This window comes from Strongylocentrotus purpuratus, unplaced genomic scaffold, assembly GCF_000002235.5.
Source record: "Strongylocentrotus purpuratus isolate Spur 01 unplaced genomic scaffold, Spur_5.0 spur5_scaffold_7, whole genome shotgun sequence".
In the NCBI taxonomy this organism is placed as follows: domain Eukaryota; kingdom Metazoa; phylum Echinodermata; class Echinoidea; order Camarodonta; family Strongylocentrotidae; genus Strongylocentrotus; species Strongylocentrotus purpuratus.
Genome location: NW_022145613.1, coordinates 23,876,791 through 23,900,823, shown reverse-complemented (window position 1 = coordinate 23,900,823; position 24,033 = coordinate 23,876,791). Strand labels below are relative to the sequence as shown.

At 38.9% G+C, this 24,033-nt stretch overlaps 1 protein-coding gene across 1 annotated transcript in view; it reads right to left on the bottom strand.

The window, feature by feature from the left end:
• Positions 1–7,855: 7,855 nt before the first annotated feature.
• LOC100890285 (sperm-associated antigen 1) overlaps positions 7,856–24,033 on the bottom strand; it is a 29,587-nt gene continuing 13,409 nt past the window's right edge. Inside the window, exons 13-23 of the mRNA XM_030974479.1 lie at positions 23,564–23,644; positions 23,038–23,255; positions 21,784–22,085; positions 21,088–21,195; positions 20,127–20,216; positions 19,395–19,508; positions 17,258–17,404; positions 16,599–16,829; positions 15,905–16,013; positions 9,270–9,437; positions 7,856–7,947 (exon numbers count right to left, since the gene is read on the bottom strand). Of these exons, the coding sequence (XP_030830339.1) occupies positions 7,856–7,947; positions 9,270–9,437; positions 15,905–16,013; positions 16,599–16,829; positions 17,258–17,404; positions 19,395–19,508; positions 20,127–20,216; positions 21,088–21,195; positions 21,784–22,085; positions 23,038–23,255; positions 23,564–23,644 (1,660 nt within the window). The remainder of the gene's footprint in view (positions 7,948–9,269; positions 9,438–15,904; positions 16,014–16,598; positions 16,830–17,257; positions 17,405–19,394; positions 19,509–20,126; positions 20,217–21,087; positions 21,196–21,783; positions 22,086–23,037; positions 23,256–23,563; positions 23,645–24,033) is intronic.

Sequence of the window (24,033 nt, the reverse complement as noted above, 5' to 3'; positions counted from 1 at the left end):
CAAAAAAAAAATTGGGGGGGGGGGAGCTGGAGGCTCCCGATCCCCGCCGTTCAGCGGGCCCTGACATGTAGGCATCTCAAGAAGCATATTTCTTGCCTGGCTGTTAATTTACAAACGCATACAAAAGTATAATTTACTAAAGAATGAGGACAAATCTCGGAAAATTATGTCATTTCAGCATTATTTGTAAACCACCGTTATGGAATTAGAAATAAACCACGTTTAAATTTTATTTCCCCCGAGCCCCCTCCTCGATCAATACGCCAGTTCCCCCCCCCCCCGGAAAAATCGCAACTAATCTCCCTTACCTTTCTTATTTCTCTTTTTTTCTTTCCCTTTCTCTCTTCTTTCCCTTTCTCTCTTCTTTCCCTTTCCATTCCCTTCCTTCTCTTTCTGTAAGATTTGACGGGGGGGGGGGGCGAGGGGGAGGTAAGGTCATTTCTTTTTTTTCCTCCTTTTTTTTTCCTTCTTTTTTGTTTCCCTTCTTTTTTTTCCTTCTTTTTTCCCCAGGGGAGGGCGCCCGGGCCCCCTGGATCCGCCACTCCGGCCAGGCACTAGTGTAGGAAAACTTCAAATGTTAATCAGTTATATGATAAAATAACTTGTCTGTGGCCTCACGAAAAAGTATATATTTAGTCAGACCTAAATTGAGTTGCAAAACAATTATTGTGTTAAAAGGAAAAAACATATTTGATGACATTCGCACTACCACAATTGCCGATACGATTGGATTACTCGTTTTTGTTCTTTTTCAAAACTTACTTGCTGAGCCCCATGAAACTCAGGGATTTGAGTCATTTTATAACGGTCAGATAAGCATTCAGGGGCACACCTTAAGCCCCCGGAGGCTCAGGGGTTTAAGGCATTAAATTACGGTCAAATGAGCATATTTTTATACCTTATTTGTGACACTGGCAAGGTCACTAATTGCGTGGGGTCCAGGGGGCGGAGCCCCCGGAAGCTCAGGGTTTTAGGCGTTTAATTACGGTCAGGCAAGCGCGTAGCTAGGATTTTATTTTAGGGGGGTCGGAGCACGCGATGCGTGCGAATCACTTACAGAGCGCGTTCCCTGGGGGGGGGGGGGGATGCAGGGAGGGGCGAGTTTCCCCTCCCTCATACGCGAAGCGCGGAAGCTTTGACGTTTCATTAAATCATTAAAGAAAGAAGACGATTTGTGTACCGTTCTGGACTCTTAATCCTTGTCTGAATTTCAAAATTGTTCTTTGTCTGCTCCTTTTTCTTCCTATGACCTCTTCCCTTTTCTCCTCTCTTTTTTCTTTGGGGGGGGGGGGGACTTATTGTGACACTGGCAGATCACCAATTGTCGTGGAGTTCAGGGGGCGAGGCCTCCGGAAGCTCAAGGGTTTTAGGCATTAAATTAAATGAGTATCAAGGGGCCCGCCTTAAGGCCCTTGTTGGGTCTAGGGGCAGAGCCCTCGGAAGCTCAGGGGTTTTAGGTGTTTAATTACCGTCAGATAAGCATTCAGGGGCCCGCCTTAGGGCCCTTGGTTTGGTTCAGGGGCAGAGCCCCCGGAGGCTCAGGGGTTTTAGGCGTTTTATTACGGTCAGGTTAGCAATGTTTGATACCTTATTATTTTGTGACATTTGCAGGACACTATTTGGCTTGGGGTAAAGGGGGCGAAGCCCCAAGAATTCCAGGGGTTTTAGGCATTAAATTACCGTCAGATGAGCATTTAAGGGCCGACCTTTGGGCCCTAGGTGGAATCCAGAGGGTAGAGACCCCGAAAGTTCGGGGGGTTTAGGCATTTAATCACGGTCAGATGAGCATATTTTGATACCTCGTTTTTTTCTGTGACACTGGCAGTTCACTATTCTTTATTTCTTGCTCTCTTTAATATACTTTTTCAAAAAAGAGGGGGAGGGCGAGGGAGCTCGAGGCTCCCGATCCCGACCGTTCCGCGGGCCCCGACATGTAGGCATCTCAATAAGCATATTTTTCTTGCCTGACTGTAAATTTCGGAATATGTCATTTTCCAACAAACGCATAAAAAAGTATAATTTAATAAAAAGTGAGAAACAATCTCGGAAAATGATGTCATTTTAGCAACATTTGTAAGTCACCGTTATGGAATTAGAAATAACCCCCCCCCCCCCCCCCCCCCCCGAACCACAACTCATTGGCAGGAAAACTGATATCCTCCTTCTTTTCTTTTCTTCTTCCTCTTTTATTTCCCTTCCCTTTATCTCCTCTTTTCCTTTCTTCCCTTCCCTTTCCTTCCTTCGCTCATATTTTTTTTTGATTGGGGGGGGGGGGGGGGCGGGAGGCAACAGCCTGGAAGGCAAGGCCATTTCGGTCCCCCCCCCAATCTCCTTCTTCCCCCTTTTCTTGTCTTCTTCCTCTTCTTTCTTTCCCTTTCTCTCCTCTTTCCCTGTCCTTCTTTTCCTTTTCTCTCTCTCTCTCTCTCTCTCTTTATTTTTGCGGGGGGGGGGGGCGTTGCCCCCCTGGAACCGCGCCTGTGTTATAGAGCAACTTAACAATATAGGAATCTTCCGTTCTCCTAAATAATCCAACCCCGGGTCTTTGCAGACACACAAAACGTATTACTAAATTTGGAGCATGGTTTAATGGTGTTGGCACCAAGTTTAATGGTGTACAGGTAAGTTAGTTTGAGACTATAGCTTTTATATATATATATATTTTATTAATGAGGTATATCTCTAATTAAATCGAACTGAGTGATGTTATGGAACAACTTTACAAAATCAATCATCCGTTGTCCTACACAATCCAGCCCCGGGTCTTTATAGGGCATACAAAATGTATTACTAAATTTGGAGCATGGTTTAACGGTGTTGGCACCAAGATTAGTGGCGATGGTTCGTCCGAGACTCATACAGCCTTAATACTGTTTTATTAATGAGATATGTCTCGAATCAAATCAAACTGAGTGATGTTATGAAACAACTTAACAATATCAATCTTCTGTTCTCCTAAATAATCCAACCCCGGGTCATTATAGGGCACACAAAATGTATTACAAAATTTGGAGCATAGATTAACGGTGTTGGCACCAAGATTAGTGGCGATCGTTCTTGTGAGACTCATACAGCCTTTATACTGTTTTATTAATGAGATATATCTCGAATCAAATCAAACTGAATGATGTTATGAAACAACAATATCAATCTTCCATTCTCCTAAAGAATCCAACCCTGCATGGGTCTTTAGCATATGGGGCACAAAAAAGGTAGTACTAAATTTGGAGCATAGATTAACGGTGTTGGCACCAAGATTAGTGGCGATCGTTCGTGTGAGACTCATACAGCCTTTATACTGTTTTATTAATGAGATAGATCTCGAATCAAATCAAACTGAGTGATGTTATGAAACATCTTAACAATATCAATCTTCCATTCTCCTAAATAATCCAACCCCGGGTCTTTATAGGGCACACAACATGTATTACTAAATTTGGAGCATGGTTTAACGGTGTTGGCACCAAGATTAGTGGCGATGGTTCGTCCGAGACTCATACAGCCTTAATACTGTTTTATTAATGAGATATGTCTCGAATCAAATCAAACTGAGTGATGTTATGAAACAACTTAACAATATCAATCTTCTGTTCTCCTAAATAATCCAACCCCGGGTCATTATAGGGCACACAAAATGTATTACAAAATTTGGAGCATAGATTAACGGTGTTGGCACCAAGATTAGTGGCGATCGTTCTTGTGAGACTCATACAGCCTTTATACTGTTTTATTAATGAGATATATCTCGAATCAAATCAAACTGAATGATGTTATGAAACAACAATATCAATCTTCCATTCTCCTAAAGAATCCAACCCTGCATGGGTCTTTAGCATATGGGGCACAAAAAAGGTAGTACTAAATTTGGAGCATAGATTAACGGTGTTGGCACCAAGATTAGTGGCGATCGTTCTTGGAGACTCATAGAGCCTTTATACTGTCTTATTAATGAAATATATCTCGAATCAAATCAAACTGAGAGATGTTATGAAACAACTTAACAATATCAATCTTCTGTTCTCCTAAATAATCCAACCCCGCCGGGTCATTATAAGGCACACAAAATGTATGACTAAATTTGGAGCATAGATCAACGGTGTTGGCACCAAGATTAGTGGCGATGGTTCGTCCGAGACTCATACAGCCTTTATACCGTTTTATTAATGAGATATATCTCGAATCAAATCAAACTGAGTGATGTTATGAAACAACTTAACAATATCAATCTTCTGTTCTCCTAAATAATCCAACCCCGGGTCATTATAGGGCACACAAAATGTATTACTAAATTTGGAGCATAGATTAACGGTGTTGGCACCAAGATTAGTGGCGATCGTTCGTGTGAGACTCATATAGAGCCTTTATACTGTTTTATTAATGAGATATATCTCGAATCAAATGAAACTGAATGATGTTATGAAACAACAATATCAATCTTCCATTCTCCTAAAGAATCCAACCCTGCATTGGTCTTTAGCATAATTATAGGGCACAAAAAAGGTAGTACTAAATTTGGAGCATAGTTTAACGGTGTTGGCACCAAGATTAGTGGCGATCGTTCTTGGAGACACATAGAGCCTTTATACTGTTTTATTAATGAAATATATCTCGAATCAAATCAAACTGAGTGATGTTATGAAACAACTTAACAATATCAATCTTCTGTTCTCCTAAATAATCCAACCCCGGGTCATTATAGGGCACACAAAATGTATTACTAAATTTGGAGCATAGTTTAACGGTGTTGGCACCAAGATTAGTGGCGATATGGTTCGTTCGAGACTCATACAGCCTATACTGTTTTATTAATGAGATATATCTCGAATCAAATCACACTGAGTGATGTTATTTAACAACTAAACAATAGGCCTACTAAATGTCCATTATCCTAAATAAACTATCATTACAAAACTAGCTATAGATTAGGGAGTGTATAGCCGCTCCGAGGAACGTTTGCTATTTTCAATTCCCTGCTTGTACTTGGCTTCACGGAGTAATTCGTCCTTTATAATGATTCTCTTCATTCCGGAGCAATGTACATGACCTAATGCTTCATGTACTGAATACATGTGTATATGACAGAGTACGCACGCCGCACGTCTGTGACGTAGGGAATAATGAATATTCATATCGCCGTTAATCTTGGTGCCAATATATGCTACCTTCTCTGTCCTACCCACCGAGGACAACTACCCCCTGAGGCCAACTACCTACGAGGACAATTACTCCCCAAGGACAATCACCCCCGAGGAATTAGCACGATCTGACGTATACTGCAAGCTTCTCTCCAAATTGCTATTTACAGAAATGTCAGTAACTTTCATTTTCTCAGTTATTCTTAAAGTTCTTTTTAGTCTTGTCCAAATTATTCAATTCGATGTGGGGGGGGGGGGGGTGAAGGTTCCACATTTTTCCCGTAGTTTTGCCACCGAGTAAAGTACAGACATTTAACAATACATTGCGCGCAGATGAGTACGCGTTCCAGCCTGTCTCCCCAACAATTAAATTAGGATGTAAGATTTAATTTATGCATCCTCTGTAACTTATCTAATCAGCTGATCGTGCATTTGTCTTTGTATGTATAATGGGCCCTCATCCATTATCCAAAATTAAGGTTTTCTTCAAGTTGTTTATATATATTTTTGTTGTCATGCTGCATTTCTCTCTTCTCTTTCTTTATTTCTCTCCCTCTCTCTCTCTCTCTCTTTCTATCTTTATCATTCCTCTCTCCCTCTTTCCGTATCCCTCTCACTTGTTATTCTCTTTCTGTCCGGCACTCTCTGTCCGTCTCTCTCTTTCTTTCTCTCACACACACACACCTCACTCTCTCATCCCATTCTTCTTTATTTTGCTCCAACTTTTTCTCTCTTCTCTTTCCTTATATATATATATATATATATATATTTCTTTCTTTCTCTCCCTTTCTCCGCTCTCTGTCTCTCTCATCCACTCCCTCTATCTTTCTCTCTCGTTCTTTATCTCTCTCTTTCTCTCTATCTCTTTCATGAACTGTTTAAGACTACATTTAAAACACGCATATTTCCAACGTTAAGTTTTCCTAAAAGAAGACATGCATGACAGTGCAAATATAATTCTGGCATACAGCTCATTTATTCATTCCAAGATGCAAAACTGGGAAATTTTAATGACATAATTATCATCAGACATCATCATCATAATACATGTATCTGGAAAAAGGCAACTCATTGATTATTGTATAACCCCAAGCAGCCTCCGGTAACATCAAGAAGTGGAAGAAAATTTCATTATTTTCTCAAGAGTAACAAAAATAGCTATTGCAGCAACATCATCTTCTCTCTGTGACGACAAGAAATAAAACAGAAGAAAAATAGAGATAAACATACAATACTGTTTGATAGTAATTTCTTTGATTAAAACTTGAGACAAGTTATCTATATACTCATACTGTATAATCTAAATATTACTATCTACAAAGAGTGGTATTGGAGTAAGTATATAACGTGTTTATGGACTTATTCCTAAATCTCAGATTAGATCTCAAATTAGTATTTCAATCGATACTGCAGGCAAAAATTGAAAAGTTGAAAATGGAATGAGTGGGATGAAAATCTGACTGTTTTACTCATTTTAATTCACTGCACGTACAAGTCAAATACAGGGCTTAGTAAATTGAATATAACAGAAATACATTCAACAAAGTTTCCCAATGTTCCCCTTTGGAACAAATATACCTCAGGAAATCCTTATCAAGAACTTCCTGATTTCACCTCATCAAACCGAGTATGAAGTTTTCATGCCTAATACGCTTTAAAGCAAAATCATATTTACCACTGACAAAAGGTACTCTTTCCATCTCTTTTTCTGACCTTTGCTTTGTCAGTTTTCATATAACACTCTGCGACTTTTATTTAGTCAAGTACTCATACAACTGTCATAAAAAATAGTAAGATATCATGCAATTCATTCCACAATATTGAACAAACTTAACACAGAAATGTTACACTGGGTGGCATGTTCCTTGAAAGGCAAATACATATAATCCTTGACATAAGACAAGAACAAGAGAAAAAATACAAACTTGGGAGTTAGTTTAGAAAGTATAGGATACCCAGTGAGTTTAATACACATCTCAGAGAGACACTTAACACGTTTCTACTGGACTTCATATGCAGTTACTTTCTGTTAATTTCTGGAGATTCCAGGTAGAGGCTTCTGTATAAACAAATTTCCAGTGGAAACATGCCGATTGTCACTATTTTTGGGATTCTCCCAGTCAAATGTTATTGCTTAACAATAGTCAAATGCAATCTTTTTTTTTTTGTCCTCTGCATTTCTTTTGTAGCCGAAAAAAATAAAGCAATGTTAGAAATTCCAAAATTGATCATGAAACACATTGCCTAGTTATTGCAACATTGCTAAAAGTTTAGGATTTTAAATAAAATATCTTGCACTTATAATATGGAGATGTTCTTGTGGAAAAGATGTTTGACCACAGCAAGTGTATTCTTGAGGTTATTTGTGTATTTAGAAAGCTGAGTACAATAAAAATGTAAGGGGTTGTTTCCTATTCCATGAATTATCTAGTGAAAGGGAATTACTCAAAAGCCTTGCTTGTGTATGATAGGTGAAGTCAGCCCCCTCCCCTTTTTTCAAACACAGAGGAGATATCTATAGTGCAAAGAGCATGGATGAAAAAGGGAGAGATCTTGTTGTCATGCTCCATACAATGATAAGAGAATACTTTATGTAGCCTGCAAGGGTTATGATACAGAACCAATACAAATTAGAGTGAGGAAGAGAGAGAGAGAGACGGAAGGTGAAAAAATACTTGAAAAAAAACACAGTAATTCCACTCCAGGTGTGGTGATATTCGCTCCTATATCTGGTAGGCTTTCCTTAGCTTCTTGAGATCCTCTTCCTTGCATACCTCTGGCTTTGATGAGATCATGTTCATGCATCTTTGCATGTCTGGGGTGGTGAAAGAAAATAAAAGAAAAATAGAGATAATAATAATAATATTCAGCTTTTATATAGCGCTTAACACATCTCAAAACGCTTTACAGATATATTATTACCCCGGTCAGTGGATTCAGTGCTTGCCCTCGCACACTGTGTGCACAATCTCCACTTCTGGGAAGCATTCCAGCCAGGCGTTACTTGACGCTCAAGAACCGTGTGACCAACAATGACGGTCGCATCCTACCGGGTACCCATTTTAACACCTGGGTGGAGCGTAGCAAGAGTAAGTTAATATCTTGCCAAAGGATATTAGTGCCGTGTCCTGATTCGAACCCTCAACCTTCGCATCTCCAGTCAAGCGCCTTAAGCCACTCGAGTCGACCACGACACTCCCATGGTTTACCTACCGTACAAATCTTTTAGAAGTTACTGTGTCAAACCTCCATGGATAAGATCTAAATCTATTTGGCATTGGAATAAATTTGAATTTCATTGCAAGGACCACTGCTAATGCAATATTCAACTCAGTAGACCAGTTCCTACTTTAATTAGTACATGGTACAAATGACCCAAATATCCACACATCCTTCAAACATTCAGAAGTCCCACTTTGTGCATTTTAGAATATTCACTGAAAAAGTCATGGATGTGCTTCATGTATACATTTGGTTTGCCCTCTTGAGAAGAATATTTCCATCTTTTGTCCATCGAATGTACAGTAGGTGCATAACTGAATTATGATGACACAACTTTTATGAGCATGTATCCAGTATTTTTCTCAGTTTTGCAATTTTGGTACAAAATGACCTTTATCTGCTCATGCACAGATTGTATCTATAAACTGGCTTATTGAAAGTAACCTGTGATAGATTATGAGAGAGAATAAAAGAGAAAAGGGGATATTCATGTCCAGCCACCTTGGAAATACAAAGTGATGAGAACTTTCACGAATCAACAGCCAAATTTCTTTCTTCCAACGGTAAGAAGCCTTACATTGGCAATAAGGATTTGTGGCACTTCTCTGTTGACAGTTAGCTGTTATTATGATTTTTTTCTGATTTTACCATTAGTAAAAGAATGAGAAAGGGATGAAAAGTCAGGAGGCAAAAGCGATAGATAGATGGGGAGGGCAAGAGAGAGAGAACGAGAATGTCTCATGAACTTGCTTTCTTGGAAAAGAGAGAGGGGGAAGGGGGAGACACAGAGAGAGAAGGAAAGAGAGAAGGATAGAGAGAAGGGGAGAGAGAGGAGAGAGAGAGAGAAGGAGAGAAAGAGAGAGAGAGAGAGAGAGAGCGAGAAAGGGAGAGTTGGGGGAGAGGAGTGTTTCTTACTGTCTTTATCCATTTTGGTGAGGAACATGGCGATGGTCTTGAAGCGATCTACACATCGTAGCTTGTTGAGGAGCTGGTACGTGAAGGCAGGGTCTTCTTCCACTAGGTGGTTGGCAGACGCACTCAAGATCTTGGTCAACATCTCTCCATCAAGCTTGTTGCTCAGAACTAGAAGGGACAGTTACAAAACAAAGCAATTTTATTTGTTAAAGGTACTATGTCCCATTTGCAGGCCCGAAAAATGAAAAGGTTAAATTCCAACGGCATTTGAAAGATGATACTAATTTAGAACTTCCCTAAAAAAAGGGGGGCTTGAAAATGTCTGTAAGTGATTTTCAGACGACTGTACCGAATGGTTGTATGTTTTATGCTGCGCAAAATATTCAATCAGTTTAATTTTGGCCATTATTAATACAAGAAGTGGGTTATTGACGTAGACAAATGCTCATGTATCCTTTACAGCTCATTGTATGAACACTGTATGTTATTACCAAAGAAGAAAAAAAGAGAGTCAGTCACTCAATAGTGTCTGACGGCATTGAAGTCTAGCAAGTAAATAAGTTTTCTTGCATAATTGGAATATTAGGACACTGCTAACGTTTAAATTTCACAGATAGGACATACATGACATATTCATAATTCCTGCAAATTTCTACAGAATTTGATGTTGGCTGCAAAAGGGACATAATATATTTAAAGGGATAGTTGAGTTTTGTTGCAGAGGGGGTTTGTGAGATAATGAAAAACCACGTGTCAAATTTGAAAGAAATACAATTTAACCCGTTCAGCTCGGCATTATTCAGCCTGATAGCCACCTCACAAACGAGATTAAAAATCGAACACGCCGTACCGTGAGACCGCTCAGCGCGCGCCACAATGCGTGTGCGTTCAAGCGGCCAGAGGCTTCGACTAACGGGAACCTAGCGCATGCGCAGATCATTTGCCAATCTGGCTTTGTCATGTCGAGAACACGTTGAACGGCCGTTCTCTGCTGTCCAAGCCTCTCAGTTCTTTCAGCTCTTTCGTAGGGTTTTCTTCTTCGTTATCTTTTCTTCTTCTTCTTCGCCTCATTCTTATTTGTTCTTCTTCTTTCGCTTTTTATTTAGATACTCAATTTTATGAGAAAAATACACAATTTATAAGAAATTAAAGATTTGAATGTAAATCTCTGTTGCATCATATTCATATGAAATAATTACCAGCCTAAATTGACGGTTATAATATTATTTTGTCGGACATTATACTATAGCGAAAAGATATAGACATGATAAAATGAAACTAAAGAAGAATCCAGAATGGGGGAGGGTTGGGGTGAAAGGAGAGACAAAATAGAATAATAATAAATAAATACAGTACAGACTATACCGATGTGCCATTTGGAGAGCAAAATAATTAGTTTGTTTTATTTACTAATGTAAAGCGCTTTGAGCATGTTTATGCCATATAAATATCAATATGTATGAATATATTGCCAAATTTTGACAATTGTAGTTTGTAAGTATATGTATTGACAAAGTATACATACAAATAAAACCGACACAGAAATGTCTGCAAGTATTTGGGACCTATATAGAATGTGCGAAAAGAGCTTTGTCTTTGCCTTTGGTCCATGCATGTTCCCACAGCTGAGTTACGTAAGAGGAACAATGAACGTTGCTGAGGGTACGGGTCGTTGTCATGGCTATAAAACTCTAAAGAGCGGAAGTAAGGTAAGGGTATAATTGAATAATTGGATGACAGATCTGAGATTTTATTATCCAAAAAAAGAGAGAAGAGTATGAATTTACAAATAGTACCAAAAAATAGAAGAAAAAAAAATAAAGTGAAAGGCGTAAATTTTCTAAAAAAAGAATGAAACGCCGATAATACCAAACAACAACAACAACAACAACAACAATGAACTGACTTTGTATTCATGTATAACCCTGGTTTATGTTTTTGGGGGGAGGGAAGGGTCTTGTTGTTATTGTAGTTGTCGTTGCTGTTTTTTAAATTTCTAAATGGGATCACGTTCCGACATTCTCATAAATAAAAATCATATAACGTAAAGCCAGACTTTACCCTATCTGAAACACTCATTCAAAGACAACAATCATGCACGATAAAGGAATGGACAAGAATATGTGATAAAGATAAAATGTCACAGACAAATAGATAATTATAAGAAATGATTGTTTCTCTCTCTTTTTCTCTCTGCTTATGTGTGTATCTCTCTCCCTCTATCTCTCACTCGGTCGCTTTCTCTGTCTATCTGCCAATTTTGTTCCGCCGTTTGCTTGTATGCCGGCACCATTCCTTTTTTGAGATAAATTATTATAAAATAATGATGATGTACACACTTTATTATACCTTATATTTATTATAGGGAGCGAAGTGAAAAACGAGCGGCTGATAATGTCTAAATGCGAAGAATATTACTGTACAATAATTATATTTCCAAAGTAAAACTTTTGAATGAAAATCTCTGTTGCAACAAATTGATATAAACACTGTTTATTATGCTATACTGACAATACTATTATACGTCGGACATTATACTTCAGCGAAAAGATATCTATATGATAACAAAAAGGACAGACTAAAAGTGACAAAAATCGGAGCTGGGGTGGGGGGGGGGGGGGGAGGATGATCGGAGAGACAAATATCATATAAATAAATACAGTACGGACTACGTCCAACTTTCTATCTCTCTCGCCCCCTTCCCCTCCCCTTTCTCTCTCTATCTCTCTCTCTCTCGCTCGTTCTCTCTTTCTCTTTCTATTTCCCCCCTCTCTCTCTCTCCCTCTATATGTCTCTCTGTCTATCTGGCAATGTCGTTTTCCATCTTCATCTTTTTTTATTAAATGTTTTCTATTACTCCGTTTGCTTGTATACCGACATCATCTCTTCCTTGAGATTAATTATTATAACGTAATTATCCCTGATGATGTACACATTATACCTTATATTTATTATAGGAAACGAAATAGAGAACGAGCGGCTGATAATGTCGAAATGCGAAGAATATTACTGAACAATAATTACATTACCAAAGTAAAACTTTTGAATGAAAATTTCTGTTGCATCAAATTGATATAAAAAAATGTTTAAAATGCCATATTTACAATACTATTATACGTCGGATATTATACTTCAGTGAAAAGATATCTATATGATGAAGAAAAAAAAGGGCAAACTAAAGGGTAAAAAAAAATCGGAGCTGGGGGGGGGGGGTGATCAGAGAGACAAATATTATATAAATAAATACAGTACGGACTACGTCCAACTTTCTATCTCTCCCGCCCCCTAGCTTTCCCTCCCCTTTCTCTCTCTCTCTCTCTCTCTCTCCCTTGTTCTCTCTCTCTTTCCCTCTCTCTCTCTCTCTGTCTTTCTGTCTATCTGGCAATGTCATTTTCCATCTTCATTTTTTTTATAATGTTTTCTATTCCTCCATTTGCTTGTACGCCGGCAGCATCTCTTCCTTGAGATTAATTATTATAACGTAATTATCCCTGATGATGTACACATTATATCTTATATTTATTATAGGAAACGAAATAGAGAACGAGCGGCTGATAATGTCGAAATGAGAAGAACATTACTGAACAACAATTATACCAAGTAAAACTTTTGATTGTAAATCCCTGTTGCATCAAACTGATTGATACAAAAATTGTTTATTATGCTATATTGACTGTACTATTATCCGTCGGATATTATACTTTAGCCCAAAGATATAAACAAAACAACAACAAAAATGGGGAAAAAAATGTGAGCTTGAGGGGGGGGGGGGGAATCGGTGAGAAAAATATCATAGTAATAAATACAGTACAGACTACGTCCAACTTTATATCTCGCCCCGCCCCCCCCCCCCCTCTCTCCCTGTCCGTCTGTCTCTCTGTCTATGTCGTTTTCCATCTTCATCTTCATAATGTTGTCTATTCCGCCATTTGCATGTATGCCGACATCATCCCTTCCTTGAGATTAATTATTATAACATATCCTTGATGTTATACGTCGGACATTATACTTTAGCAAAAAGATATAATCAAACAAAAAGGAGACAAAATAAAGAAGAAAAAACAATCAGAGTTGGGGGGGGGGGGTGACCGGAGAGACAAATATCATTAAATATCATTGTACGCATATTTTATTTGTTTTGTATGTAATGGAAAGAGCTAAATGAATGACAGAGATTAGAACAAAATCATAATTCATCACAATCAAACCCAACTCTTTCCATCTTGAATCCATAATGTACATTTTGAGTAGCTAAATTTTCTTTTCGTTCATAATATCTTGATTACTGTTCCTAGTTTAATTGTTATGATTTGTATGTCTCTTTTCTGTTGTATAGCGCTCTGATCAGTTTGTCTGTAGTAGCGCTCAATAAGAATCAATTATTATTATTATTATTATTATTATTATTATATTATCATCTCTCTCTCTCTCTCTCTCTCTTCTATCTATTTATCTATCTTTCTCTGTCTGTCTCTGTCTGTCTGTCTCTATCCCCCCCCTTCCCTCTCTGAATACGTCAGGAATTTTGTGAAATTGGAATTGTGCTTCAGTGTATTTTATTTCCGTATCGCGTTGTTGTGTTTGTTTTTTGTTTTTTGAAAGGATGTGGCTAATAAGGAGTTAATCGCCGTAGTATTGGTAGTCTTTTATTTATTCGAAAATAAATATTGAAATATAGTAATTCATTATATTACGGAACAATAAAGAAAGAAGTGCAAACAACGTAATAATTCACTTTATTTGTCTTCGTCTCCATCTGTGTCCTTGTTCAACCTATCGTGTCAATAAACTTAGATAATCCTCGTTTCATGATCAGTTCTGTAGATGGCATGTACATGCAAACATGATAATGATAATGATGATCATGATGATGATGATGATGATGATGCTTACAATATTGTAATAAAATAGTAATAATAATAATAACAATTATTTTCTTCATCTTGCACTCGCTTTTCTTCATTGCCATGGTAGCATCTTTGCCCGGGAAAAGTCTCATATTCGTGGCTTTACCGCCGGAGTTGCTCAAGACAAGAGTAATATTCGGTGGGGGGAGAGAGGAAGAGTAAGGGGTCGTTTTTCAGAACATAACATTTGAACATTTCATATGCCCGCTCAAGCCAAGACCGGCTTTAGGTTGATCAAGATATTTTACTTCAACCTGCTCTAAAATTGTTACATGCCCTCGTAAAGGTGTATAAGTTAGAGTGGTTGTTTGTATTGTAATGTAAATTGACCTATTTACGCCTACATCCTCTTCTTTCAAAACGGCAAGAGTAGTTACTTCTTTACATTCTTTTGTTCCCCCTTAGCGTGGGGCAGCTGAGGGAGCCTGGATAAGCCTTTCATACAAGAGGAGGTCCATACATGAATGATTCGCTAAATTGGTCAAGTTGATAAAATGAAAAGCGTATTGTCATGTAAATACAATGACGTAAAAGATAGATGTGGAGTCAAAACTTTTGAGACGACAGGCTTTATAGATAACTTATGGAAATATCATCGAATGTCGTTGTTTCATATTCTTCATTTTCTACGTCCAACGAATACTCTTCTTCGCTTGATAAGTCCATTTTATCATATTCATTTTCTGAGTCCGAGTCAAGGATCGCTTCTCGAGCATCTTCAACGCTAAAAATAGGCTTTCTCCGATGACGAGACATTTTGAGAAACTATCTTACATAGATAAAGAGCAGTTATAAGCAAAGAATTGAGAACTAATTTGTGCAACCAACTATCGTGAAAATAAAAAAGCTGAACTAAATAGTAAAACTCCGACACTTTATAGCTCGATAAGTAAATAATAGCCGACAACCTTGAAACGAAACAATGGGATGGACTATATCGAGACTAGCTAATCTCCCCAATAATAGGTCGGCCCGGTACCCTGTATACGTACGCATGAGTAAACTGAACTGAGAGCGCTAGGTCGAACGAGACTGTAATATACTATAAGCTTTTCAATAATCGGCCCGTTACCATGAATAGGCATCAATGACCATATAAGGCCAAGGCTCATGCATTGAACGGTGTATCCGCGCGTGCCGAGTACAAAGGTATCCAGAGCGAGTGTGGAATTCGCTGCTTGTAAAATCATTATGTCCGGCTTACACAGTCCTAGGCATTGTAGACCCAGCTAGCTAGCAGCAGCGAATTCGAAAATCTATGAAAATAACGTAAACTGACTTGCATGTGTTCTATACGAATATCCTGAAAGAGGACTCGTGCATTCTCATGCTAAACTTGTAATAAAACAAAAATTACGCATCTACAGTCGGTAAAAAATGAGATGCATGTAGCCAAAGGTTCAAGGTTTGTATACAGGTAGTTTTTATTGTATTTAGAAGGTGAATAGATGTACTTTTCTGCAATAAGAGAAGCCCTTGCTCGGACCCGAGAAATCTCGGTTCCCGTTTGTGAGTACGTACCTCGGGACCCGAGAAATCTCGGTTCCCGAGTTGAACGGGTTAAATGACAAAATCATCTTTGTTTGATCAAAATTGGTTCAGAGTTGGCTGAAATATCCATAAATATCACCATTTCTAATATTTGTGGTGCCCCACAAATATTCGATAATTTGAACCAGCCTTTGAAAAAATTTGATTTCATTACGAAAATGGGCCATTGTTTCTTACCCTTTGGAATATCATGCGGCTGGACTTGCTTCAAGAGTCTGGCATGGCCCTCTACGTTCTTCCTCTTCTTGAGTGATGTCCATTCTTGCATGAATTCATAGGCGGTCATCTAAAAAGAGTGCCAAAGAAAATCATGAGATGAATATACACATACATTAGTATACAAATAATACACAGCAGTGATCAGTAAGAATTACCCATACAAGGTACATTTGGAACAGCCTAACATACCTGAGGCTCTAGCCGAGGGTGTTTGGACTGTTTTGAAGGTACCAAGTGTGGGTTATTTTACTAATGCCCGAACAAAATGATGTGTATTATTTGTTTTATAAGATTACGTTTTATTTGTTTTATGAAATTTTGATAATGACCGGTCATTAACATTTGATAATGACCGGTCATTTTCAAAATTACGTGTACGCTCTCAACCAATCATTTGATTAAGATCGACGTCATTATCTTATAATATAATATAGAGCCTCCTTCATTTATCTACAATCTTTAGAGGAAAGGTTAACAGAATGATGTATAAACTGGATATCAATTTTCACTACCCTATTTTCCTGATTTCATTCACTATACCTTCAACACTATATATCACTTGGATGTTTGAGATAAACATGCGATAGATACTAAAATAGTTTCCAAGCTCGCATGGATCAACTTTTTATTTCTTGAAAATCAGCTGGCAAGCTAACCTTTTTTTGAGCTGGCACACCATTGGCAACTTTTGAAGACGATGGCTTGTCAAACTTCTCCCCTTTTCCTCCGCAGCAGTAGAATCCTTCTTCCTGTTCTCTTTCTTGCCTGTGTCTGCAACTCCCTTCTCAGTTGCTGGTGATGAGGTTGCCGACTTTGCTCTCCCCTCAGAGTGACTTCCTGGTTGAGAGGTTGTGTGAGCTTTGTTTTTTGTGGATACTGGCTCCTATTTTGGAAACATACAGTTAAAGGTGGAAGTGGTTGTACAGGATAATGCTCCTACTGCAACAATCACTCCATGGTCAATTTTGTTTTCTCACTAAGTGTATTCCTGCAACAATTGCTCTGCCTCAGCTTCCTACTTTACCCAAATTCTTACGTTCAACCTAAACTCGATCCCATCCCTAAGCTTGATCCCACCCCTAAGCTTAAACCTATCACAATCTAATGGCAACCTGACCCTAATCCTGTACTTTTCACAAAATAAAGCCCAGAGATGGCACAAGTGATAATAATGGTTGCAGAAGCGATATATTGAAAGTTGGAAATGCTGACGATGACACCTGGACAACCACTGCATGTATCATCATCACTGTCATCATAATAAAGCTCATAATGTATTAAATGTATACACTGAGAAAAAGCTTTACTCACCTTATCTTCATCACTACTCGCATCCTCTTCCTCAATCTGCATTCTCTTTCCAGATTTCTTCTTCTTGTTTACGCCGTTCTCTGCACTCTTTTTTCCTTCGCTCGGCTTGCTCTCCTGAGCTGCCTGGTTCTGCTTATCCCTCATGTCCTATCAACATTAAAGGCATCGTTTAACAATGTTAAATCTGAGAAGCATGGCCCTATGTGTTATCAGTGTCTGTGATATGGTGAAATATTGAAGCCGTAAAAATTGCGCTTCAAAATGATCATGAAGTGCCTCAAAAAATTAAAAAACTTTGAGTGACCAGTTTTACCATACTCATTTCGATTTCCAATCATAAATATCTTGATAATCAGACGGGTAATCGGCTTGAAAAGTCATGGGATTCCTGACTGACCTAAAAGTTTATAATTAAGATTACAGCATAAGCTAAATCTAGGATTTTGTTTCAGAATCTAAGGCAATATTACCCGGTCACTTTAAAGGAAAACAGAAGAATAAATCGCGAGGTAAATTTTTACAATGAATCCAAAAGATACGCCAACAGATCCAGATCTACCCACCATACTTCCACTTTCACTTTTTAAAAAAAATTGAATTGATTTATTTTCCACATTTCAATAAAAATATACAAAACAATTATTTAACACTTTACTGACAAAATAAAGATTTGGAAGACAAATATCAACGAGAACAAAAGCAGAAATACAGAATAACATTAGACTACAAACAAATAAATGTCAATGTGGGGATTATAAAAATAGGTAAACTTAAAACATAACCTCATGTTTGTATGAATGAATGTGTAATTTATATTGGAAAAGAAGACAAAACAAATCAAAGTGATAAATAATAAATACAATTCAGTTGAGGTAAATGAATGAGGAGAGGTATTAACGATTCTGCCTCCCTCCCTCCATTCTCCTTTCCATCACTCCCTCCCTCCCCAACTCCATCTCTCATTCCATCCCTCCCTCACTCCATCCTTCTCTCTGTGCCTCCCTTCCTCCATCCTCCTTTCCATCCCTCCCTCCCTCACCAGCTCCATCTCTCGTTCCTTTCCATCCCTCACTCCATCCTTCTCTCTGTGTCTCCCTCCCTCCATCCTCCTTCCCTCCCCAGCTCCATCTCTCATTCCATCCATCCCTCACTCAATCAATCTCTCCGTGCCTCCCTCCCTCCCTCCTCCTTTCCATCACTCCCAGCTCCATCTCTCATTCCATCCTTCACTCCATGCCTCCCTCCCTCCATCCTCCTTTCCATCCCTCCCTCCTCACCAGCTCCATCTCTCATTCCTTTCCATCCCTCACTCCATCCTTCTCTCTGTGCCTCCCTCCCTCCATCCTCCTTCCCTCCCCAGCTCCATCTCTCATTCCATCCATCCCTCACTCAATCATTCTCTCCGTGCCTCCCTCCCTCCATCCTCCTTTCCATCACTCCCAGCTCCATCTCTCATTCCATCCTTCTCTCCATGCCTTCCTCCCTCCATCCTCCTTTCCATCCCTCACTCCCTCCCCAGCTCCATCTCTCATTCTATTCATCCCTCACTCCATCCTTCTCTCCATGTCTCCCTCCCTCCATCCTCCTTTCCATCCCTCACTCCCTCCCCAGCTCCATCTCTCATTCTATTCATCCATCACTCCATCCTTATCTCTGTGCCTCCCTCCCTCCATCCTCCTTTCCATCCCTCACTCCCTCCCCAGCTCCATCTCTCATTCTATTCATCCATCACTCCATCCTTCTCTCTGTGCCTCCCTCCCTCCATCCTCCTTTCCATCCCTCACCCCCTCCCCAGCTCCATCTCTCATTCTATTCATCCCTCACTCCATCCTTCTCTCCATGCCTCTCTCCCTCCATCCTCCTTTCCTTCCCTCCCTCCCTCACCAGCTCCATCTCCCATTCTATTCATCCCTCACTCCATTCTTCTCTCCGTGCCTCCCTTCCTCCATCCTCCTTTTCATCCCTCACTCCCTCCCCAACTCCATCTCTCATTCCATCCCTCCCTCCATCCTTCTCTTTATCCCTCCTTCCCTCTATCTTTCTCTCCATCCCTCCCTCACTCCATCCTTCTCTCCTTCACTCTATCCTTCTCTCCATTCCTTCTTTTACCTCCATCTCGTTACTAAGCACCACTCACCTTTCTCCAGGCGTCTTTCACAATGTCTAGTTCCTTCTTTGCAGGTGCATTGTTGGGTTCTATTTTGAGCAGATCCATCAGATCTTTAACACTCTCCCGGAAGCTGCCCAACATCTAAAAAGAGACAAAGAGGAAAACTCTGTACAACATCATGAAATTATATTCTCAATAATTTTTGTTCCTAAAAGAAACCAGGAGGGATTGTTATTTGTGACAACTGGCACAAGATTTTCACAATATGTCGGATAGAGATTGCTTAAAGATGTTGATGCGTCGGTTTATAGTCGTTCGTGAAGTAGGCAACTTGGCGAACTCTAAGCCAGCAGGTTTTACGCTCCTGTACGGACAGACGTACGCATATTAGGGACACTACCCGTTGGCTCAGTGTGCTGCCCTCTATATACCCAAGCTTAAGCAAGTTTAAAAATGTTGCCAGAACTTGTTTCATCAAAATTGGTTCCACTAAATCTACTTTTATTTGATAAGTAGTTTCATATTTTTGTTTGAATTTCAATTTTATTACAATCCTTTTCTTTGAGAGCAAATGATTCACATGGGGTTGTTGCATAACATTGGACTGCATAGGATTGGGCGGATTTTAAGGTCCATGGTTCGGTAAGTGTAGGATATTACCAGGTAGCCACTGTAGCAGGAGTAAGTGTTTTTCGACACGACCATGCTCCCTTCGCCACGACTCACATTAAGAAACCATCAAAGTAACTTATTCCTTACCTTTCTTGCCTGGGCTCTGCGATAGAGAGCTTTGATTCCCTTGGGGTCCCTCTTCAGTGCCTCGTTGCAGTCCTCGATTGCATCTTCTGGCTGGGTGATGGGTAAAGTAAGAAGACGGAGTAACATAATAAGATCATTTGTAAGAAAATGGCTTCACCTCAGTCAAGTGATAACATCTGTTGTCTTTAATAGATCAAGGAGCACTGCAGTTTTCCAATTTACTTTAATAGGGTCTAGACTCAGTAAACAGTCTGCAAATGGCTCCTTTCAACAGTTTGTATCACTGTATACTACCGGTACATAAAAAATAATATACAACTATTGGTCTCATCCTACTCAGGATTGTTTTTTTTTTTTACACCCCCCCCCCCTTCTTTTGTATTGGTTTGTGGGGAGTCAGACCCATCTCCAAACCTCAAATAAAGACTAAAACAAATGGTTCAGTACAGACTTTCACAAAGAGAGCTCCTGCAATGTTAGATTTACCTCTATAATGGGTAGTACTGTAGCATTTATGTAGGTAATCAAGAAAGTAAATCTTTATTTATATTAATATTTATTAGAAAAATAACCTACAGAAGAGAATATTATGTTAATAGGAGTCCTACTGCTTTCATACGCTGATCTCCTTTGATTCCAATTACCAGTTCAAAATGAAATTTCCCAGAATAAAACATAATATACGAAACTTCATGAGCTAAATGACTTCCAATACAAAAAAATTACAGAGCATATGAAAACAATATTTCATTACTGATTCTATCTTAGACAAAACACCAAGGGGGTGTTTCGCAAAACCTATCATCAGCGACAAATGACAGTTTTGTTATAAGCTACTAAAATCCTTGCTTCTGATTGGTTATCAGCAGATTTGTCACTGTTATTTATAATTTGTCATTGAAAAAAGGCTTTGTGAAACAGGTCCCAAGAGAATTTCCTTGCAGAGAGAGTGTTTTCTTACCAGGTCCAGCTTGAGATAGCAGAGAGCTCTGTTGGAGTAGCTGACAGCCTGGCTAGGGTCTACCTCTATACTACGGCTATAACAGCCGATGGCTGGACTGTACTTTCCCTGGAGATAGAAAAACAGAATTACCATATAAAAGATACAGAACAGTGTTTGGCATATCTCTGATTAAAGTATTATTGCATGGAGGTGTAATTACTTAACATTTGAGAATAAGGGTCTGACAATCACAACTATTTACTAAAAGGATTTCAAACCCTAAAGTCAATTCAACAACCAACAGTCGAGAACAGCTCTAAATTAGTATTATCTTTCATATGCCGGTGGAACTTAACATTTTCGTTTTGGGGGCCTATAAATGGGACATAGTACTTTTAAATATACTGAATCAACAAAATGAGAAAAGAGAGCACCTAAAGCAAGTTTGAAGAACAGCAACAACAACATAAGAAATATGAGAAATGATAGTAAGCATAAAGAATTAATTTTGAGGGCTATGGATGATGACGATGACGTTAATGATGAAAGATGACAGTAATGTTCACAGTAAAGGTGATTAATATGATAAGGATGATTAAAGATACTATTACTAATGTTAAGAATAAAGGAAATTTAGTCAAGACTAAATATGATGACAATGATGATGACTATGATGACAAGGAAGAGAAGGAGGAGGAAGATGAACCACAATACCTGCTTCACAAGGTCATTGCCCTGACCCTTGAATTCCTGGAACCTCTCATCCTTCGTCTTTGGTTTATCCGGAGCACTCTTCCTCTGCCCTGCTCCTCCTGGTGACGGTTGTGATGGTGATGCAGGGGAAGGACTGCCGGTAGGAGTGGTCTTCCTGGGTGATGACACGCCCCCTTCAGAAGAGGGCGGAGCTCCCTTTTGGGCACTGGGTGTGGCCTTTGCAGCAGAAGGGGTGGTAGATGACGATGACGAAGGGACTTCTGCCACAGGGGGTGTGATTTGTGCAGTACTGGTTTTGGCAGCTAAATCAAATTTCAAAGCAATTAGAAAAGTAAAAGATTGGATGGGTTCATATTTTTTTGTTTGGACAGCTACACCAAACTTCAGACCAATACAAGTAGAAAGTAAAAAGCAGAGTGGATTCAAATGCATTCCTTGTGATGGTCTAGATAAGTTCCCTTTTATTTCATTAAACATCTAACCAAAAAAAGGCCCGACTGATCTGAACACAGCCTGCTGTTGAAAAGTTAGCTTCCAACATTTCTTTTCAATCTCATTGCAAAGCTCAAATGAAACATGAAGTCATTTCATTTGGACACATATGTTAAAAAACACTCATTACACATCAACATTCACGGTGCAATATTCTTTTTGATATGTATGAAACATTTTTTCAAATGTTTGGGAGACGGAGCTCTATTTAATGCATGAATGAACAGATAAAGGACGCTATGCCATTGTATATATTATAGGCTGATCTAGCTGTAGTTTTAAAGGTAAAGACCAGTTTGGAAATGCCCCCCTCTCAAAAAATGAAATGCTAGCTTCATTACCAATCATGTGAAAGAATATGTTTTGACCAATACGTGATGATACAAATTTTGCCGAGAAGCCGCCTACTTATTGATATATTTGGTAAATTAGTTTATCTATTTGGACGTGATAGATATTACGCATGTGTTGTATAGTCCCATATACATCTTTCTGTGTACAGTGCTTGTAACTTTACAAAGACTGGGCCATATTTCTTATCATTTTGATGATTCCCGATTTTGTCCAAACTTGGCGTGTTTGTGTCTTATCATGTACTAATCAAGAATGCTTAGTAAAATTTATGATATATATATATATCGTTAATTTTAATTTATGTCTAATTAATGATGCAAATATGCACATTTTTCCAACATTCTTTTCACAAAGAAATTGATTTTTAATTCAATAATAATAATAATAATAGTGGATGGCTGTACTCACCTGGTTTGGTGGACTGCACCTGTGCTGGGGTAGACACAGAGCCGGTGTGAGTCCCTGAATCTGTTGTCATGGTGGTGGTGGTAGAAGTGGCGGGGGTGGTGGAGGAACCAAGGTTAGAGGTCACATAGGCTGGCCAGGGAACGCTGGGAAATTTGGGTACCGAGGGTAATTTCTCTCTCCATTGCTTCCCATGCTTATCCTTCAAAATGGGTAGCATCCTGTATGTAATATCGATACAAGGAAGTGACTAAATGAGTGAATGAATGAATGCATGCACACATGGGAATGAATAACGAATACGAATGAGCATATGAGAGAACACGATCATAGGAAAAGAGGATGCAAATATTGTCCCTTTGCCTTTATTTAGTCCTTCTTCTTTTAGACATTTTGACTTATCATAAAATCAAAACAGGTTATTTTGACAAAATAAATATATTAAATCCATGTGGATAAAAAAAGGCAAAGCAAACATGCCATGTAAAAGGAGTGAATCAATGATTTAGAACTATGCATAATTACTTACCTGCTGGCTCCATTTTGTGCATTGGTATTGTACATGTCGTAGTTCATCGCTGTCTTGAATTCTACATAGGCATAGTCGTACCTATTCAGGGAGAAAGACAAGAATATATTTGGAAAGGCATATTCTGAATACTTGAGAGCTCATGCTACAAGAATAGCATCATAGAAAATGATATGCAACATACTCAACTACATTGTTCTTAAAGCCCCACTGTCCTACTTGTCGCTACTTGCTCCCTCTATTTAGAAAACTTCCCCAATCGGTGCCTGTTGGTCCCCCATCATCCTCTTTTTTCTTATGTTAGTTGAGAGCTGAGTTAATGATAAAGCCACCTGTCAGTGACCTCGCTGTGTGGTCTAATCCCTTCTGGCCCAATAGTGTTGACGGTCTTTAATGTAAGTGAAAAACAGATGATAAACAGGAATAAACTTAATCTACTCTATACTATACTTCTCTCAAAACTAGAATTT